The sequence below is a fragment of the Drosophila sechellia genome, chromosome 2R (assembly GCF_004382195.2).
Source record: "Drosophila sechellia strain sech25 chromosome 2R, ASM438219v1, whole genome shotgun sequence".
In the NCBI taxonomy this organism is placed as follows: domain Eukaryota; kingdom Metazoa; phylum Arthropoda; class Insecta; order Diptera; family Drosophilidae; genus Drosophila; species Drosophila sechellia.
The window spans coordinates 19190774-19216944 of NC_045950.1; the positions used below are offsets into that span (position 1 = coordinate 19190774).

The window sequence follows — 26171 nt, forward strand, 5'->3', positions numbered from 1 at the left end:
GCTTTTCCCCCGCGCACGTGGCAACTTCAAAATGAAGCGCGCGAAATGCCAGGGGAATTTGTTGATCATTAATAATGTGGCACAAAAACATTTCAGCCACTTAGGAGGAGCCATGAATGGGCGCAATTGAAACGGGAACAGCTCCCATCGAGAATATGGAAAAATAGCCATGTATCACAGCAGCTTCTTAAAAGTTAAATTAACTTTATCAGTCAATGTTTAATAAAGTTACCAACATTTATCTAAGCCCGTTTAACATTTAAAGCCATGCCGATTTATGTGAAATTGAAACTAAATTTATGTGCATTTCGCTGCATTTTCATTTCACTTTCCACGCTCCACGATCTAGTCCTAAAAAAAAAGTGGAACAGCAATATTCGTATTCCCATTTTTTGGCTGCTATTATTATTTTTGTTTTCATTGCATTTTTTTCCCGCTTTCATTCTGTTTGTTTTTCGGCGTCTCAGCCACTTCCGCTCGAAAAAAAACTTCGGGCTTTTGTTTCGAATTTTTTCCATTTTCATTTTGGAATGGGCAATGGGAATATTTATACGTCAGCGCCTGCCTTTCCACACCCACCGCCTCCTTGGATATTACCCTCGTCTGTTGTGTGTGCTTCTTTTTTAATTTGGAGCAAAATGTCAAAAAGCTACAGAAAATTAAGTAAACAAACTATAAAGGCAGATTATAAAGACCCATAAACATAAACAACGAGAGCGGCGGTGCTCCTCGAGATATGCAAATGAATTGGAATAGGAAATTCGAGGGAAACTAACTTCAACCGTTGATAACTTCATTAACAAATTGGATCCGAGATGCGCCGAACTAAGAGCAGCTAGTTGTAAATTATTCGTGAATATTCATGGAGCGAAAAACGCTCGAAAAACACTTTAAAAGGCGTCTCATAAATTTCCCGGCCCGACGGTTTTTTTTAAATTTAATACCATTATACAAATTATGTATTCCCTGTGGACTTGAAATTATTTATGGCCTACGGAAAGTGATTTTTGCATTTTTAAGTGAGCTCAAGCATTTGATTCCATTTGAGAGAAGCAGCAGCCTTTGCTTGTGAGACAATATATCTAAATTCCAAGTGAGAGGAGGATATAAAATGACCGACCACCATTCAGCACATCCAAACGGGGAGGAGGTGATTGGGGACATCTACTTGTCCCTGCTTTCGCGACATGCGCACAGATATCCGGAGGATGGAAGCCACAAGTCGTGGGTCCTGCCGCGCATGATGGTTCTGTTCGCCAGTGGGGACATGGATCAGGTTATAGACGCCATAGTCGCGGACATGATCCACCCGATTGGCACTGAACTGGTGGCCAGTGTTCTGGTCGAGGAGTCCATACGGGACGAGATGATTAAGAAAATCCGAGCCAACTTGAAGCCGATGAGCGAACGCATCCAACACCATCCCAATTACCTGAAGACAGTGAAGCTCATCGACCGCATGAACTGCTCCACCATTCACATCGAGGAGTTCGAGGAGTCGGATACGAAGAAGCGCTATGGTCGCCGGATGAAGGGATCCCCTCTGATAGTCTTGGATTTTCCCCAATTCTATTTCGGCGACAAACCCACCGCCGTAATGACTTTGAGCACCTTCCGCAATATGAATGAAGTGGTTAAGTTGCATTCGCGCGAAGGTCTGAACTTTGACAGTATTTCCGTGTGGTCAGCCAAGTTGGCCCAGTGCTTCGACCTGCTCACCAGGGTGCACAAGGTGGACCAGTGGACCTTCAACTGCACCAAGGAGTCCATCAAGGTACCAAAACTGCCAGCTCAACCGACCACCACAGTTATGATCGTCAAAAACATTCACTATGAAGTCCACGTCATTGGCGGAAAGATCAAAACTATAGCGTTTCCAATCGTAGATACATCATGAGCTGTGCTTTTATAAATGTATTCCAAGGTAGTAAGACACGCTTTTGTCCTGTTTTTGTAATTCGGCGATTGGAAGGGAGCTGTCCTCCCACTGCGATAGCTGACTTTTCCTGGAAAATCCACCCATCAATCGGTTGGAGAATATTTATGGGCCGAACGACTCTAATTTGTAAATCTCAAACCCATCGAACACACACACGCGCGACAGATAATTTGTCAGATAATGGCTCATCTATCAGTTTTTGACAAGATTGATGGCTAGATAATGCGATTGATAAATCTCCATTATTTTTCAGCATCCTTTCTCTCCATTTTCCTCGAGTTAATTTGAAGGAAATCGGAATGCGGGGGGCGATTTTCCCTCCACCGCTGAGACAATGATTTGATTTTGGCCATGTCACTTGCCATGTCATCATCCCTCCGGAGAGGTGATTTCCCTCCTGATTTCCACACGCCCACCATTTATCATGGCGTAGGAGGAAGGTGCACAAGGAAAAATGTTTTCATTTACTTGGCATTCAGGAATGCCAGGAATTGGTTTGCCCAGCTAACATCTATTTAACGTGTAATATGACATGCAACCCTAGATCATTACTTTAATTAGCATTTTATTGTTGGGATGAAGAGTTTGTTTCAGTGTGCGCGATCAGCTAAGTAAGTGACTCTCATGAAATCGAGGTTTATGCGGCAGGGGCAATAAAAGTGCCCATTGATTGGCATCATCTGTCGGATGGAATTCTAGCCCAATCACACACACTGGCCCATTAATTCCAAGTCGTTTGCAGCCCACATTGTGATGGAAATGAGGTGACAGTTACTGCCCCTTCGAGGTGTGATCGTTAACTTGGCCATAAGCCAGAAAAAAGGGGTTAAAAGCGTCAGCCAATTGATTTCGAATCAGATTTTTATAAACATTTCAGTTTCAAGCCCTTTAGTAGCAAGAATTAACCTTGAAACTAATCTTGTTAGATAAGGAACTTAAACGACAGCTATGGATTTAATGTGCCTGCTCGAAATTCAATGAATTATTTAGTGGGTAATTAGCACAAGTTCGATTGCTGGGTATTTTGAGACAAGTGCCTTCTTTCTCACTTTCCCTCGAACTTTCCCCCTAATAACATTAAAAATTGATTTCAATGACTTGTGAGACCACACAAGTCGAGCCAAATTAGTATCCCTAGCTACAAATTGGTTTTCCCATGTCATATAATTTTGTCAAATTACCAATTCACTCCGCAAGACGACGGTATCGATCAAGTGGATTACTATCGATTTCCAAGCGAAGGGAACTAAGTAAATGTGGTCCTTGCTCTCTGTTTTTAAGCCACTCCTGCTGCTATAAAAATAGTTTAAAGCACTTCCCGAAAAAGAACACGGCACAAACACAATAATACACAGAAAAACAAAAACAGCAAAACAAAAAACAACATCAAAGCGGAAAATCGCTTATGCAGGAAGCACTTTTCTTGGTGGCTGAGATTTTCCACATGCAGCAGAGGAGGAATCCTCTTATCCTAACCCGCTCCCGTTTACCCCTTCCTGCTGCTCCTTCTCCTCAGCCTCCTGCTGTTTCCATTACATTTTTGTGTGGGAACGTGATTTCAGCATAATTCCGTATATCAGCGCATAAATGGGGCATGCCACACGTTCGCTCGCTAAAACGGGGAAAAGGACACTCGGCACGAATCCACAGTCACGGCCACAGGCTCAAAGGCAGGACATCCCACCAGAACGCACTCACTCGCCCGGATTTTGAAGCCAGACTGCACTTTTACCAGTTTATTGTCCCTGCCCCTGCTAAAATATCCGTCCAGGTCAAGTACATTCCACAAAATCTCCTCGAAATCCCCACACAAATATGAGAGCAGGCGGCTCAGCACATCAGTGTTCAGTGTTCGAAATAAAGTCGGTGAAAAGGCCGAAAACACTTTGACTGATTTGTATGTGGAGCACACATGGAGGTGCACAGGTGGGTGGAACGAAAAGTTTGTATATGGCATGGAAATATATAACAAATATGATTTATGCAGTTCAATTCAGTATCTCAAGTGCTCTACTATATGGAGCTATATTCTATTCTCTGTTTTCACTTCTTCAAACTGCTTGGTCCACCCTCGCTGACCACTGCGTTCTGAACCAAAAATGAGGAGAAATCCATTGATTCATTGAGTGCCAATTTACAAATCGAAAAGGCAGCCGCCAATGCACAAACGGCAATCTCAAGCGGAATCAGAATCGGAATCGAAATCGGAGCACACACGGAAATCGAGAGGGGGCGTGGCAAAGGGGTAGGACTCTTTGGCAAACTGGAAATCATGAAAATCGAGCGCTTTAATATTTTGAGCCCATTGATTTTTGAGCCATCCGCTGGCCATCCGATGTGCCCGTAACCGTAGCCATGCCCAAATCCTCGCCCGCACCCGCTGGCTTCCCACATGCATATGTGTGTGTGTGTTTGCTCAACACGTTTTCCCCGGGATTTTCAACAAATTTTTCATTCATTCATTGGGACTGCTCTGGGATCTGGGCTCAGCGCCGCCGCTGTGGGTGAGTAATTTTTCAAGTATTTTCCATGTTTTCATTTCCCGACCATGTCTGTGTGCTGAGCTCCTGTCGTGGCTCTAGGGCCGAGGGTCCTGGCATGTCCTGGGATGTCCTCCGCCAATATCGCCGAAAATCAAAGATTAAAATGAGCAGCGAGAGCGGCGGAGGTCCTTTCCGTATTTGCAGGAGTGCTTAGGCCCGGTCAGGGATCGGTTTTGATTTCGTCACCAGATGCTGCTGTTTTCCCCGAGCGTCGCCAGCATTTTTCCACAAATTATTGTACAAATATTTGACTTCCAGCGAGAGCGGCGCGAATGGTGCCAAGAAAAAGTGTAAAAAGATAAAAACCCGCGCTACACATTTATTGAATTAATGGATTATTTGTGCGTCAAAACAGCTGCGACCTCTCCGCGTTTTGATTTTTTAGCCTCCCCCGGATTATTTTATTCAAAGCGTTTTCCGACCTTTTTTTTATTGAAATACTCTCGTAAATAGCAGGAGTTCTTTGAATGGAAATCGAAGCCAATGCATTTAATTAGATCAAAATTTAACGTGGTAATCAATAAAATGCTTTAGAAATTGAATCCAATTTTCAATTATACGGGGGGTAATCAAAGTGTCATGAGGGAAATGAGAAAAGTGCCAGTTAACTTGGTAAACAATGATTGAGCGCCCTTTTTGATGGACAACTCATAAAAAACATTACCTTTTTATGTGCCATTATCTGTGTGACTAATTTGAAATGGTGAGTAAATCGTTTGTAAATGGTAGTCATTGAACGACTTAAAAATTAGAATAAAATTCTTTTAAAAATGCCAAAATAAATGGAATGAGTTGCAACAATGTTCTCAGTTCCATTTCCATTTTTAGCACCCTTTTTTTTTTGGCCAGAATCAGTATTGCAGTTAAGCATACCGTTTGCATGTTCAAATTACATTGAAATCGGGCAGCAGAGCCGGAAAAAAAGAACCGCAATCACAGGGCACAAAAAGCATTTCACAATTTTCTGTTCCAATTGGCCAAAACACACACACTCACCAAAACAAGCGTTAAGTGGGGGCTTTGGCCATTGCCATTTATAGGCTTGTGTTTAGTCGGTTTTTTTATGGGCCACATGAATTTCAGTTGTGGCCACTCCATCCGCAAAAACAGACGGGGGAAATAAAATCACAAAGCACACACACACATGTGCCACAACTTGGCCAAAAAGCCGAACATTAAAATGCACTTGTTAACAAGTAATTTGTTGGGAATGGCAGATATTTGCTTATCGCAGCCATGAAATCAGTTTAGCCGACTAAAAAAGGTTGCATATTTGATTAGATATAGCCTCGTTAGGGGCATGGCATGAACCTTTTGGCCAGCGTGGCAAAAGGCTGTCCCTTCCGAGTGTGTGTGTGTGTGTGGCATAGTTGCGACCCTCCTCCAACCCTCTGGAAAACCAGGGGTGAAAAACTATGCCCTGACTGGAGTACTTCCATGTGAGCAAGTGCATCACTTACAATTAAGATCGTAATCACTTCGAATGGTGTTATAAATAAGTCAGACTGCGTGGGCGAGGGGGGATTACCCAACCAGATTACCATAACGAGCAGCATCTGAAAGCACTTAGGACCTCCTCCTTCCCCAGCTCCACTGTATCTGAATGAGAGGCCATTCGGCATGAATTTAATCTTTATTGGAGGAGTCAGGGTGAGTCAAGTGCGCAAGTACTTGAAAATAATGCTTTATAAGGTCTGGTTTGGTTCTGGTTCTGGTTCTGGAGCCTGCAGTCCGGAGTCCGGAGTCTGGCTGGCATTCCGTTTCGACAAATCCCCGCAGGCGAGACAAAATCAATTTCAATCAAACAAATGCAGCGCGTCGAAGGCGGAGAAAGCAGGAGTCCCCAGACAAAATCCACTCAAGTGTACCAATAAAAACATGAAATAATTCGAGCCAGGCACAATTTTCCGGCTGCCACAGCACCGAGGGGTGGCTTTTTCCTCTTTGGTGCCGGATTGAGTCACTGGAAATGAAATGCATGTAACGAAATAATTGAGAATAATCGAGTTTAAATCACATTTGGCTTTGACACTGCTGACAAAGACACAATGATGATCCCGATCACGAGGGGTTCCCAAAAAAGCAGAGGGTGACGTACCGCTGAGGGGTGACAAGGGCGAGGAAAAGTTCAACATGTCACATATCAAGCGGAAGAGCTGTCAAAAACAATCCTACAAGTTGCATACTCCTATTCCGATAATTCATATTAAATCATGTGTTTGATGTGTTTCTTCAATTAATATATTTGCTATGCATTTTCACATTTTTGCTGCTTGCGATCACTTCCTCAACTTAAATCCTCCCTTTTTAGTCATTCGATTGTTCTGCCGCTTGAAGTTGCAATGGTTGTAATGGTCACACTTTGGTAATTACTGAAATTTACAATCGCAGCTGCAGTCACAACCGAGTTGCTCCCGCTGTGCTTTGCCAGCGAGGCACGACATTATTCCTCGAGCAGTGATCCCCGAGATCCGGAAAGTCAAAAACTAAATTTTCCTGTTTCCCATTTCCCCGTGCAATTAACCCTCAATGCCGACTGTTTCGCCAGATGTTTGGTGTGTTGGGTTACGCCTCCGTTTGCGTAATGGGAAATGGGAAAACTAAACGCAATCGTGGTCCGAGGCTTGGGTTTGGGTTCGGGTTCGGGCCATGCCCCATTTATATAAACAAACTCATTGACATGTTCTCTAATTTCATTTGGATGTCCGTGAAATGTCATTACGGAGCAACTGAGAACGGCTGGGGGGGAGAAACAATTTGAAATGTTGAATTTTTTATGGGGAGCGGCTCATGTCGTACACTGCAATCCGAAAAATTCCATTAAAAATTAAAAACAATGTCCTGTCGGGAGTCTAGAATTGAACATAGTATTTGTTTTGATCGAGGCTGTTTTCTCCAGCTTTAATTGGAGTTTATAGCACTGGCCAGTGGAAAGTGTTAATGTCTGAATTGCTTTTATTTTATCGTGGTTGTTTTCGGCGCTTTGTTATTGGCGCTGTTGTTGTGGCAACCCTGCATTAAATACAAAACATTTTCAACTGGTTTTCTGCGGTTACGCTGTTTATATTTCAATTGAGGTTTTCACGCAATTCGGAATGTGTTTGTTTGTTGTTTCTGCGATGCCTTTTATTTATTTACGCCGTGCCACTTCCGTGAGTTTCGTGTATCCCCAAATTATGTGGACCGGTCCGGGTTCGGGTTCGAGTTCGGGTGTGGATTTGGGTTTGAAGTTGGGTTTGGGTTTCGGTACCTACCTTCGTCTGCAGTGGCGGGGTGCTGTTCACTTTGGACCATGGAAAGAGCTGTGGCCAGGACCAGGACGAGAGCCACCGGCTGCCGGGGGAAAACCGCAGCGGAAAATGTATCCATTTTCGCGGGTATTTCTATGGGAATCCTTTGCTTTGGCGTTGTTTTGCAGTCGCGACTTTTCCTGAAGACCGTTTATTATTTTTGTGTGCTCTCTAGGGTTCTTGGCCCCGATTCCCCTGTAATTGTTGCTTTAATTTTCCGCTTTCCTACGTTGTTTCTCGCTTTTCCTGGCTATTGTTCGGCTGTAGTGCTTTTCATAAGTTTCCCATTTGGTCTGTCCGGGATTTCGTGTTTTTCTCGCTTTTTCCTGCAGCTGCTTGCATTTTCAATCTCATCTTTTTACTCGGGTTTTCTCCGCTCTGCGATTTGCTGTTCAGTTCGATTTTTCCATCATCAATCGCTGGCTGCCACTGACATTCGCCACTGAAAATAGAAAATGCCAAAATTTAAACAATGGAAAAACATTTGCACGAATTAGTTTTCATTTATGCACAATTTGGAACAACAGGAACAGAAAAGAGCAACAAAATATTGAATTGCAAATTGAATCGGAGAAATTCATGTAGACTTGTGGCCCCGCCACTCAGATTTTCCGCTTTTGCGGGAAAATACCGATGTAGGTGAAAAGTGCATAGTATGGTACAGATTTGGGGGGTTTCCAAGAAAAATCAGCATACTGCCATGTGTTCGATGGAGCTTTATTAAAAATACAGCGGAATCTGGCCAGTATTGTGGCTTTTAATTCAATTTTATACTACTTAATGTCAAGTCTTGGGAATCTCAAGTAATTAGATAGCACATATATTGGACGTCCCTCTATTTCGGTTTTATTCTCTTGACGAAGAATACTTTCCAAAAAAGCCTGCCCAGCTCCTCTTCAAGTTATTGAAACTCGTTAAATAGTTGGACATTGTGTTACCCAACAACTTGCACGTAAACTTTCCAGCTGTGATCTGGTCAATTTTTACCTCTAACCAATTGGATCAGTACGTCGACGCCTCCTCATTGAAATTCGTCGGGACAAACTTCACGGACACGCCCACCGAAGGTGGAGCACACAAGGTATCCCCCGAGAAGTCCAGCCGCCCACTCATTTGGAATGCAATTGCCCAGCGCCGAACCCCAATAAGTTTAATGATGTTGCTCCCTTTCGGGCACGGAATTGACTTAAATATTTAAAGTGCCGGCCAGACGGACAAGCAGACAGCGGGGCCAAAAGGCCTGGGGCAGTATCTGTGATGGATGACAGGGGAGCCTCGGCGAGCGGACGAGCGTCAGACCGGGTGACCCACAACCTTGGCAGTTGTGCCGAGGGCACTGTAAATAATAAATAAATAAATATTGTTGTATTTAACAACAATGTCGGTGGCAGCAGGGCAGCATTTCGGCTGGGTTGCCCTGCAAACAAAGCGTTGCAATATGGAATATGAGAGTACATTTTTGTCAACCTTTCAACATGCCAAAACAAATTGACCTCAATTTTTTATTGCCCCCGATCCAGCCAGATGGAAATGCACAGGAAAAGTGAATTGTTTGCAGGGTGGTTTGGGGGGAAACAACGCACTCCGTCGGTTGAGTTCCGAGTTCCAGGTGAAATACATAACTTAATGCTGGCCAAATACTAAGATTTAAGTATCTGGCTCCTCCGCCCCAATTTCCCATGCACTATCCCCTCGGCTTTTCCGGGGACTTTCCCTTTCGTGTGTGTGTGTTACTAATGTGCTCCACTTTATTTGCCTCTATTCTTCGCTTTCTTGAAGCAATTTAGCAGCATTTTGTTTGGCCAAAAGGGCTTACCATTCCTCTAATATAAACACTCACACATGCCCGCACGCAAGGTTGAACACACACACACACACGGGGAGGCTCACATTGACACTTTTACGGAAAACGAAAAGCAGGAGCGGATTGCTGACGAAAGGTGTGACCTTAGAGGATAGGTTATGTAAAGAGTATCAGTAAACAGCCAATCAGTTTAGACCTTAAAATTACTTAATTAGTATGTTAAAGGGATTTCACATTTTAAATATCTATACTTTTTAAATATTGAATTCGCTCCTGTACTTTTGGTATTCAGTGAGCTTCGCAGGTGAGAGGGCGACCACAATTTCCCGTGGAGCTGCAGCACTGGAAACAGAAAAGCAGCAACTGAAGCTGAGAACGAGGAAAACTGGCTACAATGCATGAGTTGCCATTCATAATATTAGCGCGACGGGGCGAGTCGAACAAAGGAGCCACTGCCACCCCTTCTTCGCCCCCAAAACGGCGGAGGAGGAGCCAAAGGAATCGGGCAAGGAAACTACACGTGTAGGCAAAGCAATCAACAAGCAGGATACGAGTCGAATGAGTAACATAAATAATAAAGAAAGCAGTGGGGGAGCATCCGAGGGCCAAGAAGCAGAAGCAGAAGCAGCACGAGGAGCAGAAGGAGCAGGACCTGGCTCAGACATTTGTATGAATGATGTCTGAGGCCACGACGACGCATGAATGGCAAATGGCGAATGGCGAAATGGGTGAGTGACGAGTGGCAAGCTCCGGTGGGCCACCACCCACCCATCTGCACAGTCGTTTTCCACCTGCCTGGCCTGCTCGGAAAAGCCTGCATATTTATGCTGCGCCTATTGCTGCCACTCGAGACCCAAGACGAGTGTGTACCCCATTTTAAGCCAGCGAACGGAATATGACGGCAAATAGAAAATATTTATGTATTATGCAAAGCGAATTGCGAGGCGAAGGAGCACCAATAATGGAAACCTGTTGTCCGGAAAATCTAATTTTCGACATTCCCACACGGAGGCGACTTGGCCCATAACTCAGCCGGCGCAGGAGCACATGGTTATTTAATTTGCCCGTTCTGCAGCCCCACCAAAATAATGGCCAGGTGTGCGGGATGGCCACCAGGTGCGGAGTGGCCCAGGAAACTCTACTCCCAGATAAGATACGGTTGCATATCTTCTCAGAAGGGTGTTGAGTGTGCCAGAGATTAGCAGAGTAATTCTGGGGCTATTATCGTACTCCTGTCCTTCTCAAGCAGTTGTGAATTCTTCAAGCTTCAAGCTGAGTTTATACAACCAGGAAAACACAGAAATATTTCCAGCCAGCTTTTGGTTACATTTTGAATATTTAAAAGATCCTTCGTAACATCTCGTTTAGTCTGCCAGCTTTAAAATGGCCTTTCTCAACATTTTCTCTGGGATTTTCGTTAACATTTATTCCACACAACCGAGTGAACATTGCGAGAATTCTTAGCCAATTTGCATAAGTGATTTGCTCTCCCTTTTCATTCCCCACCAGTGGGCTTTATTGCGTGCCATCCTCCCTGCTGATTCCTCCTTGAATCCGCATCCTGTGGGGTTTCAAAAGGCCTTCACCGCTCTTTTTGTCTGTCTGTCTATCTGGGGCACAGGTGAGAAGGGAAGGAAAGAAGTGTGTGTGAGATATGTGAGTGTCAGCAACGTGACGCTTATAAATTTATGAAGAAAACTCCTCTGCTGGCAAAAAAAGTGAATGCCAGCCCCCTAAGGACCTCCCGTTAAGTTCAGCGTGAGACTGGACCGTGTCACATTGACATCTTGAGGATACAGGATACTTTATACACAGAGGATACTTATACCCAATTACAAACCCATAAAGCCCACGATATCTGCTCAATACATCTTTTATATTTAGGGAATTACGTGCTTTGTTCTGTTAGTTGGATTGAATACTGGGCTTCAAGCTGAAAAGTGCCTTTCCACTCTCTCTGTGCATCCGAAAAGGATGCAGGGAAGCCGTAGGACAGAGGGACTCCAGTAAGTGAAATTAATTAAAAAGGACGAATAGCGTTAGTCAAGGATTGTTGCCCGATGGGGCAGATGGATGGACTGGGACACACAATGAATGGGCAAAAAGATGTCAACACTTTGTTGGCGATGACGACGTCGTCGTCACGTTGTTGTCCTGTCTGTGAGGAGTTCGCTCCGTCCCGGTGTCCTTTGGTCCCCACTTTTTCAGTCCGTCTCTCAATCTCCTAGCCACCCATCCATTGTTGCTGCCATTGTTTCATATTGCTCTTCTCATTCTCGGCTCTTGGCAGTCTGCTGCTGTTTATGAAGTGGCAGGAACGAGTGGCGTTGTTAATAATAGAATGTTACTTCTATTTTAGCCGGCTTCGCGTTGCAATCTCCGTTCGCTCAGCCAAGGAGAGAATGTCGTTTCTCGGCTAGAGTTTCACGTCTCTGCGAGCTTTTTGTTTCTTGTTTTCCTTGCACTCGACAAAGAGTTTTCGCTCCTGCAAACTTTGCTCTCGCCCCTTGAGAAGTCTCATGGGAAGTGGCGAGGAGTTCTTCCCCGCCTGGTAGTTTAAATAATGGAGTTTAATATTTTATTGCAGTGACTTTTTCCAGCGACGTATTTCCGTGCAATAATTGCACGTCCTTCTTAAGCTCTTAATTAAATATTTCAGACAGTGCCAGTCGGTAAAAACAATATGAATACCACTTGTAATCTGAGCTTTCATTTGTTTTCACAACTAATTGCACTTACATTGCCTGTCAAAAGGCAACGCACAATATTTATTTGCAAAAATATCATTTTTTTTGTTTGAGTGCTGCCATAGATAAATTATAAACAAGTTATAAGTCAACAGATTCATGTTTAAACATTGAGCTGAGTACTTAGCCGAAATCCAAATCAAACAGAAATATGGTTATCAAATTTCAACCAAAAGGTTGGAGTTTCTGCCTATACAAGTTATAGCAATTGTTTTTTCAGTTGCTAACATATATTTTTAATTAAAAGCAGAAAGCCAAGCATATTGAAATCGTGGATAAGAATGGATTTATAAAAACATACCGATTCCCCTGAGCAGGGACAATAGCATTGCAAAGCTCGTAAAATTTCAATGTCAACAATTTTCCACACACACTGAGTCATAAAATATGCTATATGTATATATATATATATATATATATATATATATATATATATATATATATATATATATATACATATATATATATATATATATATATATATATATATATATATGTATGTGCCTGTGTGGCTGATACTATCTATATCCATGACAAAAAAATTGTTTATTTAATGGAAGCAAATCCTCCATCCATTTTACTCCACTTTAAGCCTGTTTACAATTCACTTTTTTCCATGTACTAAAAATGCATATTTATAACAAACTGAAAGGACGGGATAAAACAGATAGAATATTCCAATATTTACCCTTTAATATTGAAATCTATACTAATATTGGAGCATATTTTGCATGCTGTATTGATACAAACTGTATAGGCAAGTAAATAAGTTATTTGCTCATCCTGACTAACAAAAATTGTGAAGTAGCAAAGTATAAATAGTCCGATAAACTCCCACTGCAGAACATATTTACAGGGTGGCATCAGTACAGCAGCCTATAAACTCCTGGGATTTCGCTGTGGATCCCGACATACACGCATACATGCACACAGTAAACCAATACATGGGCACTAGCACACAGACTCCGAGGAGGTCGTCCCGTATCCTTGGCACATTTCACATGGATAACAAATGCTTGGAAAATTATTTTCAAATGTGCCGCCAAAGCGAAAAGAAAAGGGAACCGCGAAGGGAGCTCATGTATGGCCCCCTTTAGTCTTCCTAACCATTTTCCTCCCATTTTTCACATTTCCCATCCTGTTAGCTGGAAACAGCTACTTGTTATCCAGCCAAAGGATTGGAGCGTGTTTAAATGGGCTTCTGATTTCTGGGATATTTTATTCCCTTTTTAGTTAGTTTATCCATAGAATAGTTGAGCAGGAAGGAGCAACCTTTTGCACTGCCTTGACTTTTTGAAGCGGAACCGGAAGTCTCGCTGCGTTTGCATTGCGCGGTTTTCCTGCCTACGCGCATGCCATCTCTTGCGCCCGTTTTTCCTCTGGCTTCCGCTTTTCCTGCGAGTGTGTTAATTGGCGGTCTAGGTGTGTGATTGTGTGTGATTCCGAGTATTTGCTCAGGTGAGAAGAGCAACAGATTTATTCAACTTTCCCGCCGCTCCCCGCTCCTTTTGGCCTGTCAACTTAATTGGCTTCTGTGTGAAATTAATTGTATTTCTTTGCTCCTTATCTTTGCATTTTATTTTTTATATCACTGCTTTTATTATTTTTTAATTACCACACGAAGTAGCTGAGATGGAGTTGCATAATTGGCTGAGATTTGATTACACTTTAATGGGGCCTCCATATACGGCTTCAATAATGTATAGTTTTTAATAATTAATAAACGAGTTGTGAGTTTTCCCTCCATTAAATCCGAAAATTCACTTAACCAGTCAGGATTTATCAAGCCATTTATCACCTAGCTCACTAAGCCCAAATGCTTTTACTCAGTCCCCAAGAAGGAGAGCCCTACTTTTCCAAAAGTCCATCACTCGGTCTACGCCAAAGGATTAGCATTAGCAAATAAAATACTTTTTGATATATGAACGGCTATCTGCGACAGTCCGGTGAATTTTAATTTATCCCACTAATGCAAAGTTAGTTAAGCGGACTTAGTTCAGCACGCGATCTTAATTATATAGGGGTGCGAGTCGCATTGCGTAAGCCCAGCCAAATACAGTGAAAAAAATATACTAATCAGATGAAACATGTGAACTGGGGGAACTATGAATATGAATCCCCCTTTCTATCTGTGTAGAGAAGAGAGTGGAGGCTCGAAAGGAGGCAGACGCAGACCATTTGGAAGTGGGGACTCCGGACACGGCGGGCACTTAATGGCCATAACTGAAAGTGCCATTGACTGGGCCCCGTCCATTTGCCATCTGCCACTTGCCCCTCGCTGCGATTACCTGCGGGCGACAACTCCCAAGACCACACCCACACTCCCGCCCTTTAGGGGATTAACTATGGCTCCGGCGAAGAGGATAAAGCGTGAGCTGCGTTGCAGAGGGTATTTTAGTTTTAAAGAGTTTTAAATAAAACCGTGCAAAGATGAATAACTTTTGCAACCCCTTCATTTTATTCCGGGGCGTGGGACTAATGGGCACATAAATATATCTTTAACTTGGTATCTTTAAGCTGACTATGATACTGTTTATGATTTCTGCAGAAAACCAACTACTTTAGAAGGGTATTTTATTTTCGGCTTTGTAGTAAGTAAGCTTGCATACATTGTGTCAGGTTTATTTTTCGTTTTTTTTTTCGTCCTAAGTGCCACTACGACATATGCACAAAGGAACACGCATGCAAAGAGGTGAGGAGGGTGCGGTGGAAAAGCGTGGGGGGAGGGAGGTTGTTGTTGCGGAAAACTTGGAGAAAGGGGTCGTGGGGAAAACTCAGCAGGCGCTGCGACACGCACCACGCAAACATTTTTCATCGTTAGCAGTCATAAAGAAGACAAAACCAGGCATCAGACCACCCACCCCCTTCCACGGCTTTTCCACATCTCTATTCTCCGGCTCCCTGCCATTTCCTCCCCCATTTTCCATTTTCCACAAAGTGGCCAGCCGGAGACAGATCACAACTAATGTAAAAACAAACACGACACCAGCGACCAAAACCAATTTGCACAATGCACTAGAGTGGAGTGTATTGAATGAGAAAAGAAAAGACATCACATTAATTTCCATAACCATATCATATCATATAAAAATAGTTCCAAAAAGCAGAAACTATTCTCAGTTCAGAATAATAGAAGTATTAAATTTTGGTTTAAAGTATTCGCATTTAAAAAAAAGAGAGCACATTTTGCCAATCTTGAGACCACAGTGCAGTCTTGTTTAGGGATCATGTATAGACAGTAACCCGACCTGTTCTGCCAGCACATATTGGTTGTGCACACACGTGTTTTGTTCTTTTTTACGAGAGTGTATGTGGCGCCAGCTGAACACCCACACCCACTCGTCTCACCCCGCCCACTTGGTTTCCTCGTGAGCCTTTTTCAAGGCGCCCAACGGCAGGGAAATGCGAGGGGGAAAAGCGGCGACTAGGCGTGAATTATGACCTATTGAAACCTCAAACAAGACCCATGCCGAACAACAACAGCAACTCAGAGACTCACTTCTCCCCCTTTTCGCCCCCTCATCCGCTTTTATCCCCTTCACTTTCCTGGGACTCAGAGGACGCTTCTTCGCAGCCCCTTTTCCCGCCTGTCTGCAATTTTTACTTTATGACTTTATTCTGTCCTCGTTTTATGCATTTTTTATGCCGCTCCGTTGCGGTTTTCTCACTTTGTTGGCCGACAAATCCACTAACATGTCGAAAAGCCACCCCTTTGGCCCCGAACGGGTTAATATATCCCCCATTTATGTATATGTAGCCGCTCCCCCGATCCTGTGCCCGTTTGAGTTTGTTATCCCTGCTGCATTATTTATGCATTATTTAGTTGAAGCGACAATTATTGGCTGTCGGACAGCTTAATGGGCGTGGGCTAATGTGCCCCACATGTGAAAAACTGGGGTATTACGAAACTTTAGCACCCGTTATGAGCAGAGGATTCCTAGTTTAAAGAGAGCTCTATAAAATCAGAGCTGGCCAGTTTTAAATTATGTACACACAGGCTAGTACAAGATGGTAATTTAAGATCTGTGAGCCAAATATGAAACCCCTTTGGTGCCGTTTTTTATCCGCACGATAATCATTCGCCTAACCATGTGCACCATAAAGGCCCAGCAAAACGCCAATTAAAATGCATCTAAAAAAAGGATCCACGTGTCGACATTTAGGTCCAATAAAAAATATGAAACGAACCGCCCCTCGTGTCGTGATAAAAATCTATAGTTAGAAACTGAAACTACCAAAAATGAAACGTAAACAAGCCGAGAATTTGTTGCCACCCAAAAATGATGGAACAGACACATAAAAGTGCGGCCAGTTCGGTTGGCTTTAATGTAATTATATATCCAAAAATGAAAATTCGGGGCGAGCAGCAACGGCAGGGAAAGCGGGAAAAGTTGAAGTGAGGAAATTGCGTGCGAAAGGGAAGAAAATTTATTGGAAAAACAGGACGAAGAACGAAATTAAACACGCGCAGTGGAGCCACCAACCTCCCCATTCGGCTCCGGCTCCCTCCGCATAAAAAGTCTGAATTATGTTCCATAATAAAAAGTTATGACTGTAAAATTTTTTAATTGCAAATTTGGGAGTTTGCCTCTTTTTTCCTGTTTATTTAATTTGAAATTCGTTTCTGGCTCAGACACCGCAAGCAACTTTATTGGCCGACTTCATGCTGCCAACAAATGTGTCAATATCTCGGAAAAGCGGCCAGGACAAAGTTTTGCCATTGCGGTTAAACCCAAGTTAAATACTTTAAGCAAATGCTCCGGCCAAAAGCAGCTGCAAAAATAATTCTCCCTATTTGTACTGCATATAAAATTATTTAGCCTTTGTTCTCGCTTTGGAGCAACGGAGCTCCGCAGCTTCGGAGCTTTGAAGCAGCAATTAAATGCCCGGCGGGCGAATGTGCTGCTGCTCACCGAGTTTTCCACAGAAGTGTTTTTCTTGAGTGACTCGACTTCGGCGGCTGGAAATTAAATTATTATTATTGGCAAACTTCGAGACTGCGAGTTCTGGCGATGAAAGCCGAGATTGACAGGGAAATTTGATAGAAGCTTCTGCTAACTGGAAAGCAAATACAAATACAAATTTAATACACTGTTTGTCTAGGGAACTCGAGGGTCTACTACTCGGGTTGCAAATGTTGTTGGGGAACGAACGATTTGCTCGAGACAAATGTGTTTTCAACAAGGTGCACATTCAACTTGCCTCACAGTTTTGCCATGGAATTGAACTATCATTCAATTAAATAGTATTTAAAAAATTTTAGCCACAAAAAATCAGTTGTTTGGGAAAAAACTGACTGAACACTATTTACAATACTATAATTTTTCATATGTATTGTTTAACATTTAAATTGTTCCTTTTTTATTATTGCGATTCGTGTTAGAGGTTTTATTTATGGTTTTCTGCCTCATTTGCATTTGTTTCATGAACTCAATTACTAGAATATTAAACAGTGCCAGGCTTTTTTAAATATTTAAGCTGTCTGAAATCGGGGACAAAGAATCCTAAGTGGTAAAATTCCAAACTCCTTCCACCACTTGGCTTTTTTATTTCCTCAATGCCCCACTTTCGTTTGTCCCTCGCCACCAAAGAATTTGCTTCTCTTTTCAGCAAATGACATCTGCCGTCCATCTGCATTTTTGTTGGCGGAGTCTCTGGCTAATTTGCTTCTCCTTTGCTTTAATCTGGGCGAGTAAATTTACAAATTAATTAAAACAACAAACAAAAAAGTCTGAAACGCTGGAAGGAGAAAGTGAGACGCGCAACAGTCGCGGGGCCAAAAGTCAAGAATGTTTCAAACAGGAGCGTGGCCAAAAGGAAAAAAGTATACCCCAAGAAACGCAGACAAACAGCGAAATTAAGGCACTAAAAACCCAGGCAGACAACAACAATGAGTAGTTGAGAAGGCCAAAATACCGGGATGGGGACGTCGAATTTGGGAGCAGGTTGGGATATCCTCCATCGTCCTTCTTGTTTGCCAAAAATTCAAGGGACACCGCACCAGCAACAACAACAACAACAACAACGGGGAGCAGGAAAACACAGCAGAGGCAACAATAGCGGGGAAAAAACAACATTCAGACCCGTCGGCAAATGTAAAAAAGTCAAAAGCGGCAAAAACGTTGGTGGATGATGATGGGGCAAAGGACCTTTTCTGCGGTCGGGCTGGGAAAAGCGCGTGGAAACGCACAGAAGTAATAATAATAAAAGAGGGAGCGCGGGAAACGGAGGGGAAGTGGGGGGGTTTGGGGTGCTAGGCGATTTCAGTGAGCCGAGAGTAAATTATAAATTAAGGCTGCAGGCGACGCGAGGTCAACTTGGCGGTGTCCTTTGCTCCTCCACCTCACTCACTTTCTGCTGCTTCTCCATCGTTTTGCTCTGTTTTTTACCGCTGTTCTTTGACTCACGAACACACACGCATGGCCCAAGGATCCATGTCCCTTCCAAAAACAAAAGTAGCTAGTGTGTCGCGACTACATAATACCCAGTAGCTATTGTTTGCCAATCTGAAGTATTTTATTTCAGTTCTGTTTGGTCAGAGATATAGGATCCCAACTAGTGTTCCTTTTATTGGTTCATATCCTGTGCGTTTCTAGTTGTCCTTACCAAGTTATGCCCCAAACTCTAAAAACACTGGGTATCCGGCAAAAAAAATGTAAACACGAAGAACACACATACAATGGGAACTCGGCACGCGGCCTCAACTGACCGCAAAAAACATAACGAGAGAAAGAAAGAAGGGGGCGGGAAAAGCGGGTGGAGTTGGGAAAACCCTGGGGGATGGGAAGGGTGCTGGGTGGAGGTCGGCGAGCGTGGACAAGTGCTTCAATTGGCGTTGGTGGCGATAGTAAATTCTCTGCTGTTCGCTTTTTTGGCGAGGGGATTTTCCGAATTACCAGCATGGAGTTCAAGTGCAGCTGGTGGTGGGTGGTGAGCAGGACAGGGGATGAAAGGTTGGGGGGCGAGTGGCTTCCCACCAGATGACATGATAATTGAAAATAAGTTGAGATTTGGCCGAGAGCTTAAGGGCGGAACAATCTGGAATTCCAATTGCTGGTTAATAAAGTCAGCGCACCAAACTGCGTGGAAAAATCAGGAACTCTGGGGATTGAGTTTAAAGTTGTGAGTTAATTGAATGGGAACTCAGTCGTCCATTCGATTGTTCCCATCGCATTTAGCGGAATATGTCCAAAAGTTTTAAATAGCGTAGTTTTTATTTCTTCCACAACTTTATGAGAAGTTGAATTTTGTTTTCTCCCTTCTTCCCAAAACGATTTCACTAGCACAAGTTTAAAGTGTGTTTGGCTTGATGGTTGCACTTTTATTCCTGTTCCCGGGGGATACCCTCCACCCACCACCCGCCACTGCGTCCCCCAGGAGATTATTCAGCCAGTCATGCATTCATCCAGGCGATGTCCATGACAAATATGCGGGAAACATGAACATGAGACCCAAGGGGCGGGGCTGACGGGCACGAAAGCCCCCAGCGAACAGGTGTGGGTCTAAAGGGGGTGGAAATGAGGGGGGGGCGGCTTCTAAGGGGGCGGGGCACGCGTGCACAATTAAAAGTTTCATTGACTCGCAACATTTACATGAACGGACATCCGCTCGCGCAGGATCCTTGGGGAGGGCGACCGATATTCGTGCATAAACTTGTGCCTAGTTCGCTGTCATGATTCGAATTTATTTTCCAGATATGCAAATTACTTTGTTATTTAATCCTTGTGTGTAATCCGCTTGGCGTCATGCTGCAGTACCTTGAACTCGGCGCTTATAATTCTCAATCACTGACACTGTGCCACACGGATCTGCGGCAGTTGCAGCAGCAACATTTCACGGCACACCAACTGCAGAAAACTGCGACTATACGACTTGGATGTCCAGAAAGGGGATTCAATTACTCGATTTGCTATCCTGTGTTTCTCTCACGAAGTGGCCACAACTCGCGACGAACTGGCGACCGCGAACGAGTCACTCAAGGGATTTTTGGGCTTTCGGTGGCACTGGATTTGGTCACTTTTGGATTGACTACCGATTTCGGGACTCGATTTCTAGCACTTCTTGCCACAAAAGCATTTTCGATCGAACACAACTATTTGAACGCAACAGCCGCGCGTCGTGCGATTTCCAATTCGAGTACCACAACGCTTGAATCTCTCGGCAATACTAAACGCAATTTATGAATCGAGTCGGGGACTGCATCGCGTGTGGATCGCATCGCTCGCCTGTGGATCGCTTGCTAACAGTGCTCTCTGAGCGCAGGCGTCGCGCAGGAGAAACATGTGGAAGCTATGTTAACATTTAATTCGATTCTGCTGGCCAAAAATTACTTGATCTTGATTCCCTGAGTTTGAGCCTTGTTTTTGCTGCCAAAACAAAACCTGTTTGCGCTGAAAGCAGGAATTGATTTATATTTACGGTGAAGGATTTTCTTCGGATTTTTAATCTCTACTTTGGCATCTTTTAATGAATTTATCTCAGTGAACTAATAAATTATTTAATAGTATAAGTATAGCTTTATTACTATTAATTTGCACTCAATACTTTCTTAATTTATTATAAGATCAAATTGCGTTTACATTTGTTTTGCATACAAATGTTATTACATGTATTTACATTGGCCACAAAATGACACACATTTCGGATGAATTCCACAAACAAAAACCAAACCAGACAGTCCACATAGATTCTCGGAGAGCATCGCAGTGGAACCCATATGGATGATATCAAGGTGAAATGTTGTAAGATTGAGTTAAATGATAAATAAAATCGGCAAGCCAAACAATAAATTAAAACCTTTAAAAGCATATATTAGCTTATAATTTTGAAGTAATTCAAAATATACTGACAACATAAACTTAACCCTTATTCGGAGTAATGCCATCCACAAAAGGAAATGTAAAAGGAGGATGTTAAAGCATTTCAACAGTTTTCGGAGTACTGCTCTGTTAACTTAAATTTTCTTATTGGAACTGACCTATGCCATTCTGATGTGCCGAACTCAATCTAATTTAAAGGACTTTTTAAGGAGATTTTATTTAATTGCTATGCAATCGATACAGCAAATTTTTGCACACATCCATTTAAGCTTTAATAAAATTTTATTACCGGCTTAATTATTTCTGCATATTGGTGCTGCGAAAAATGGCTTAATACACATTTAAATAAAGTGCAGTGAACTTAATTACGTGTAAGTGGCCACATTTAAATTTAATCCTCCAGAGAATTTCCATTTTTTCCATAACTTGCCAACAAAAACGACGATGGCATTACGCCCGAGCGCCAAACAAAAGATGAAAATCAGGTAACGAAAAAATTAAATGATAAAAACGAAACAAAAACACGGGAAAATTAAACCGAATGCAATGGTCACATCAGCCAGTGGAATCTAAAGGGCATGGTGATCATGTTTATCTCTCGATTTTAATCTCGCTGTCATCTGAGAAATGCATTTGGCCCAAAGTGCCCCGAATTTGGCCGAAATCAGACTCTCGGCTCAATGCAATCTGAATAAAGTGCGCAAGCAGAGGCCAGAAGACAAATGCGGCACCATTCAAGCTATTAAGGCATCGAATCACAATGGCTGGATCGCAGGAATGGTTGGAAAAAATAACGTCAATTTTAATACCAATTAGGATACTTTTTTCAGTCCTCGCCTCTTTATGCAAATGGAATGAATGAAGACCGCCGGGGAAAATGGGAAAAAGCGAGTCCCGAGTGGAGTGAAGTGGCGAGTGCGTTGGAGCCTGCAGAGCGCGACAAACAAAGGAAAGGAAACCTGTTCACCTGGACGGCTGAAGGGCGGCAGGTACATATCACCAGCAAATCACCGGTGAGGAAGAACGGCAAAAAGATTCCAAACTAAATAAAACAGGGCAACGGGCAGGGCAGGCAAGCGGAGAGGAGCAGTTGAAAGATTAAAATCAGCAGCAACGCAAACAGCAGCAGAAGAAAATAATGCAAATTCAGATGAGTATCAAAAGTTGAAGTTGAATTGTGTGGATGCCGACAGGCGGAAAGGGGGCAGCGGGAGCGAAGGTCGGCAGGGGGTGGAGGGTTGGGGAGTGTAGTGGCACTGCAGCAGCATCCAAACAAACGGCAGGACAAATGCTCGCCAGCAGAATGAAGATGACTCCCGGAGCAGCGGGCATTCATCAGTGGGCGGAGCTCGAAGTTCACGGCATTTGCAGCATTCACAGCATTACACGGCAAAAAAAGAAATACACAAACATGGACAAGTCAGCCGAAGTCCTTTTGAATGGGAGGACCCGCCCTGCCGAAGGTCAGTGAACCTTTGGGTTACGCCACAGCTATTCGCAGGTATGTAATCTGCACTTACGCTCATAAGTTCACTCCACTATCAGCGTGTTTCACAAGTTGTCGGTCATCGAGGAAATGACAGGTACCCACAAAATTGGAATGGGGAAATTAAGGGAAAAAATAAACGTTGGTAGAGTGGGTTGAAAACATCCTTTGTATCAGAAAAAGGATACAACAAATCAAGAAACCCATGTTCGAATAAATGGGACGAAATAACACTAGCTCACAAAGAAAGCACTTGGCTTTTAACTTGGCTAAGAGCCCTGAGAGACGAATTGTGAACTTTTCTCTCAGTGCACACGACAAGCAGGACAGTTGAACAACAAAATTAAGTCGGACATTTAGTTTGGATTATGCCGGGCCAAGTGAAGTGGCGGCCAGTCGAAAAAGTCGGGCATTTCGAGCAGCTAAATTGTGTTTTTCCCCATTGTTTCGCTGCCCTTATTGTTGCTCCACATCTGGCCGCTTCTTGGGATTATGTGATTCGGCTTCACTTGGGTCAAAGTTGACACGCATTTGCATTCGAGAGAGGCGACATAGCCGCGCTCTGTAATTCACAAACAAGCGATTTAAAAGGTTTGCGGCACAGTATCAAAGCAAATAGTGGATGAAGGAAGGGTTAAATGCCACGGAACGGTTGCCTCTCTGGGTCACTTAGATGTCCTTTTGGGCCACGACTGCCTCGTTCTGCTTGCTCGGTGTAATCGGCATTATGATTTCATTGCCGTCTCACCTGTTACACCTTCGCAGGTTGCTTTGGTTTCGGTTTATCCGGCCGTCTGAGCCGCTTTTTCCCTCTGTCTGGAGGCTGAGGGCCGGCGCTTGATTTTATGACCCTCATTAAGTGCGCTCAGCTCGCAGGTTATTCGCGCTGGTCCTTCCCTCGCAGCGCTGCTGGAACACTCGGGAAAACCTATTCGGATGCCCAGCGCTTTCCTTTGTTCTTCCCTCGGCGCCGCAGGGTGTCCACAAATGGGTTCTTCGAACTCGCGTCTCGCATTCGGGACTCGGTTCTGGAATTGTGTAAGAGTTTAGAGAGACAAATGGCTCTTGAGCCGCGTAATAGATCAGCGGAATTATCTTGTAACAATGTGCTCGAGCGGGTTGAATAGCCAGCTAATGGGTTAGTTTAATGCTGTTAGGGGAACTAGTTCAATATAACTCCGCAGGATGAGGCAGCAAGATTTATGCCCCTGAAAACGAGGTAACTCGATGAATGGTCTTGGCTGTCAGTAGTGGGTGGAAATCTTTGTCCTTTCAAAGCAGCACAACGAGAGCAATCCCACTGACTGTTTTATAAATGTCGAGCTAAGCCAAACTCAAAGTTAAGGCTTGGCTCACCCTAAAAACAAACCGTTTATATTTAGAACCGCCAGGTGTATTCTTGCTTTATGTTCTATTTTCGGCTGTTGAACAGTTTACGCAAATAAAACCGAAACAATTTTCGACGCGCCGGAAAATGGAAAACTCCGAAGCGTTTAAAGAACGCTTTTCCGGCATTTGCGCTCCTATTCCGCATTTATTATCGCCGGGCAAACAGTTCAAAGCGAAACAAAGCTCTCCAATGATGTCGTTTAATGAATTTTTATCTGCGAATGAGACGGGCTGTTCCCGGGACTCCTAGAGGTCATAAAAAGGGTTCACAGACGATTTGCTCGAATTAATTGCGCTGCCATTAACGAAGCGACGTGGAACTCTGGAGCGGGATTGGGATTCCGAGTGGGTGCGGGAATGGCAGTGACAGGATGGCTGGGCGGGGAATACCATCCAGCCACCCAAAAAAAACCCCACCCCTGCCTTTCAGTTACAACCCCAAGTTGAAATTTCGGTGAAATTATTCTCGCTGGTAATTTGTTTTTAGCCTTTGTTGTCGACTACGAAGGGGAAATTACAGATTCGCCTGAACTGCACAACAATATTTGTTTATTTGATTTTATTCGCGTGTTTTGTTCGCCTCTTCAGTTCTTATTTTTCATTTTTTGGGCCCCGGAAATCTGAATTGAATTGAATTGCGGGCAAACCAAGCAAAGCAACAGGTTCTGGTTTATTGAATTCGGGCTTCTGCCCTTTGAGAACCAGAAAAACGCTGCCTACTTGGCCCGCCTGGTTTTTAAATAATTCTGAGATTAACTTTTGGCCGTTGATTTGCAGCAGTTTACTTCATTAAGTCCGCTTTTGTCTGTGAACTTCACCGTGTATCTTAATTAAATCCGTACAAATTGAACGCATGCGAGATAGATGATGAGATAGGATCTCGCGATCATTAGAAGAACAAATTTTTATGGATCGCCCTATCTGCGTATCTGTATCTCAGTATCTTTGGCAAATTTATACTGCGCCCGGCCATCTAAACTATCATTAGTGAAACACAATGTCCTGCAGATCCAGCTAATTAAGTTGGATAACTCGTTGGGACACAAATCAAGTGATGGATGCGATAAGTGAGGGAACAAGCTTCTGATTCCCTCCCAGCCACCGAATGGAACAATCAACGGAGGTGAAATGGGTAGAAAGAGTCGTTTAACAACCGATTTTGGAGGAAGGCGTTGCTCTGGCAGGAGCCCAGTGATTATCTACTACATCATATTCAAATGAAATGATGAGAATGCAATTAAAAATGCATAGAAGCCGGCGGGATGAAGGGCTCGGCGTTGGGTTCACTCAACTGTGGCTTTGATTGCTCAATTTCGATTACCTAACATCCAGACCCTAACCTCGGACACAATAGAGGGCGGAGAAGTTGCTGGACGAGATTAGAAGTCAATCCAGTTAATCCCCAAAGCGCAGCTGCCAGCTCATAAAAATCAACGAAGGAAAAAACTACACAATCAAAGAAACCCTTTTTGAGTTGATTCCTATCCCCCTCCACCATCCGCCACGAAAGTCTGGAATTTTTATTGTATCCGCATCTTTATGGGCGTTTATTAATTACCAATCGAGGCATTGATTTTCATGGGACAGCAGCAGCGGCTTCGAAAGAAGTCTCTTGGTTTTTTGGTGCCCCCGGAATGAAAGGCTCGCCTTAAGATCGTCTCCTCCGGTGAATGACAAAAGTCCAAGGCGTTGGATTAATTTGTGGCCACGGTCCACTCAAGTTCTCAAGTTCTTTCCCATCTCCTTCCTGGCACAATCTCCTCCAGTCCGATAAAGCGTTTAGCTGTGCTCGTCGTTGCCACTGATAAATCGCTCCGTTTGCAGATGGGCTTTCAACGCTCTTAGCACTGCACTGCGAGAAATGGGGAGTAACTCTCTGTCTGGGAGAAGTATAGGGTTTCTGGTACTCAGATAAATACACCTTTGCCACCTGTCAAGCTTGTTTCTTTCCGTGTGCTGACCATTTCATTACGCGTTCGAGTATTGATGATTGGCTGTCGACCAAATGACCAAACTTCGAGATAAGAAAAGACCCCAGCCCCAGGAGGGACGGATGATGATGCCCCAAGACCCTCGAAACGTGAAACCTGAGAAAATGCAACCGTTCGTCGGCGAGATAAGCAGCCGAAGAAGCTTCTCCATTGAAAAGGCATT

At 43.6% G+C, this 26171-nt stretch overlaps 2 protein-coding genes across 2 annotated transcripts in view; one reads left to right on the plus strand and one right to left on the minus strand.

Annotated features, from left to right (window-relative positions):
* LOC6615666 overlaps positions 1–20476 on the minus strand; it is a 40771-nt gene extending 20295 nt beyond the window's left edge. Inside the window, exons 1-2 of the mRNA XM_032715475.1 lie at positions 20031–20476; positions 7737–8214 (exon numbers count right to left, since the gene is read on the minus strand). Coding sequence (XP_032571366.1) covers positions 7737–7851 — 115 coding nt within the window. The 5' untranslated portion in view covers positions 7852–8214; positions 20031–20476. The remainder of the gene's footprint in view (positions 1–7736; positions 8215–20030) is intronic.
* Positions 959–1933, plus strand: LOC6615669. The gene has a single exon (XM_002040004.2). The coding sequence runs from the start codon at positions 1112–1114 to the stop codon at positions 1895–1897; it is 786 nt and encodes a 261-aa protein (XP_002040040.1). The 5' UTR covers positions 959–1111; the 3' UTR covers positions 1898–1933.
* Positions 20477–26171: the final 5695 nt, after the last annotated feature.

What these genes read in the sequence shown, in the direction of transcription:
- LOC6615669 (XM_002040004.2), top strand. Translation starts at nt 1,112, where the DNA reads ATGACCGACCACCATTCAGCACATCCAAACGGGGAGGAGGTGATTGGG.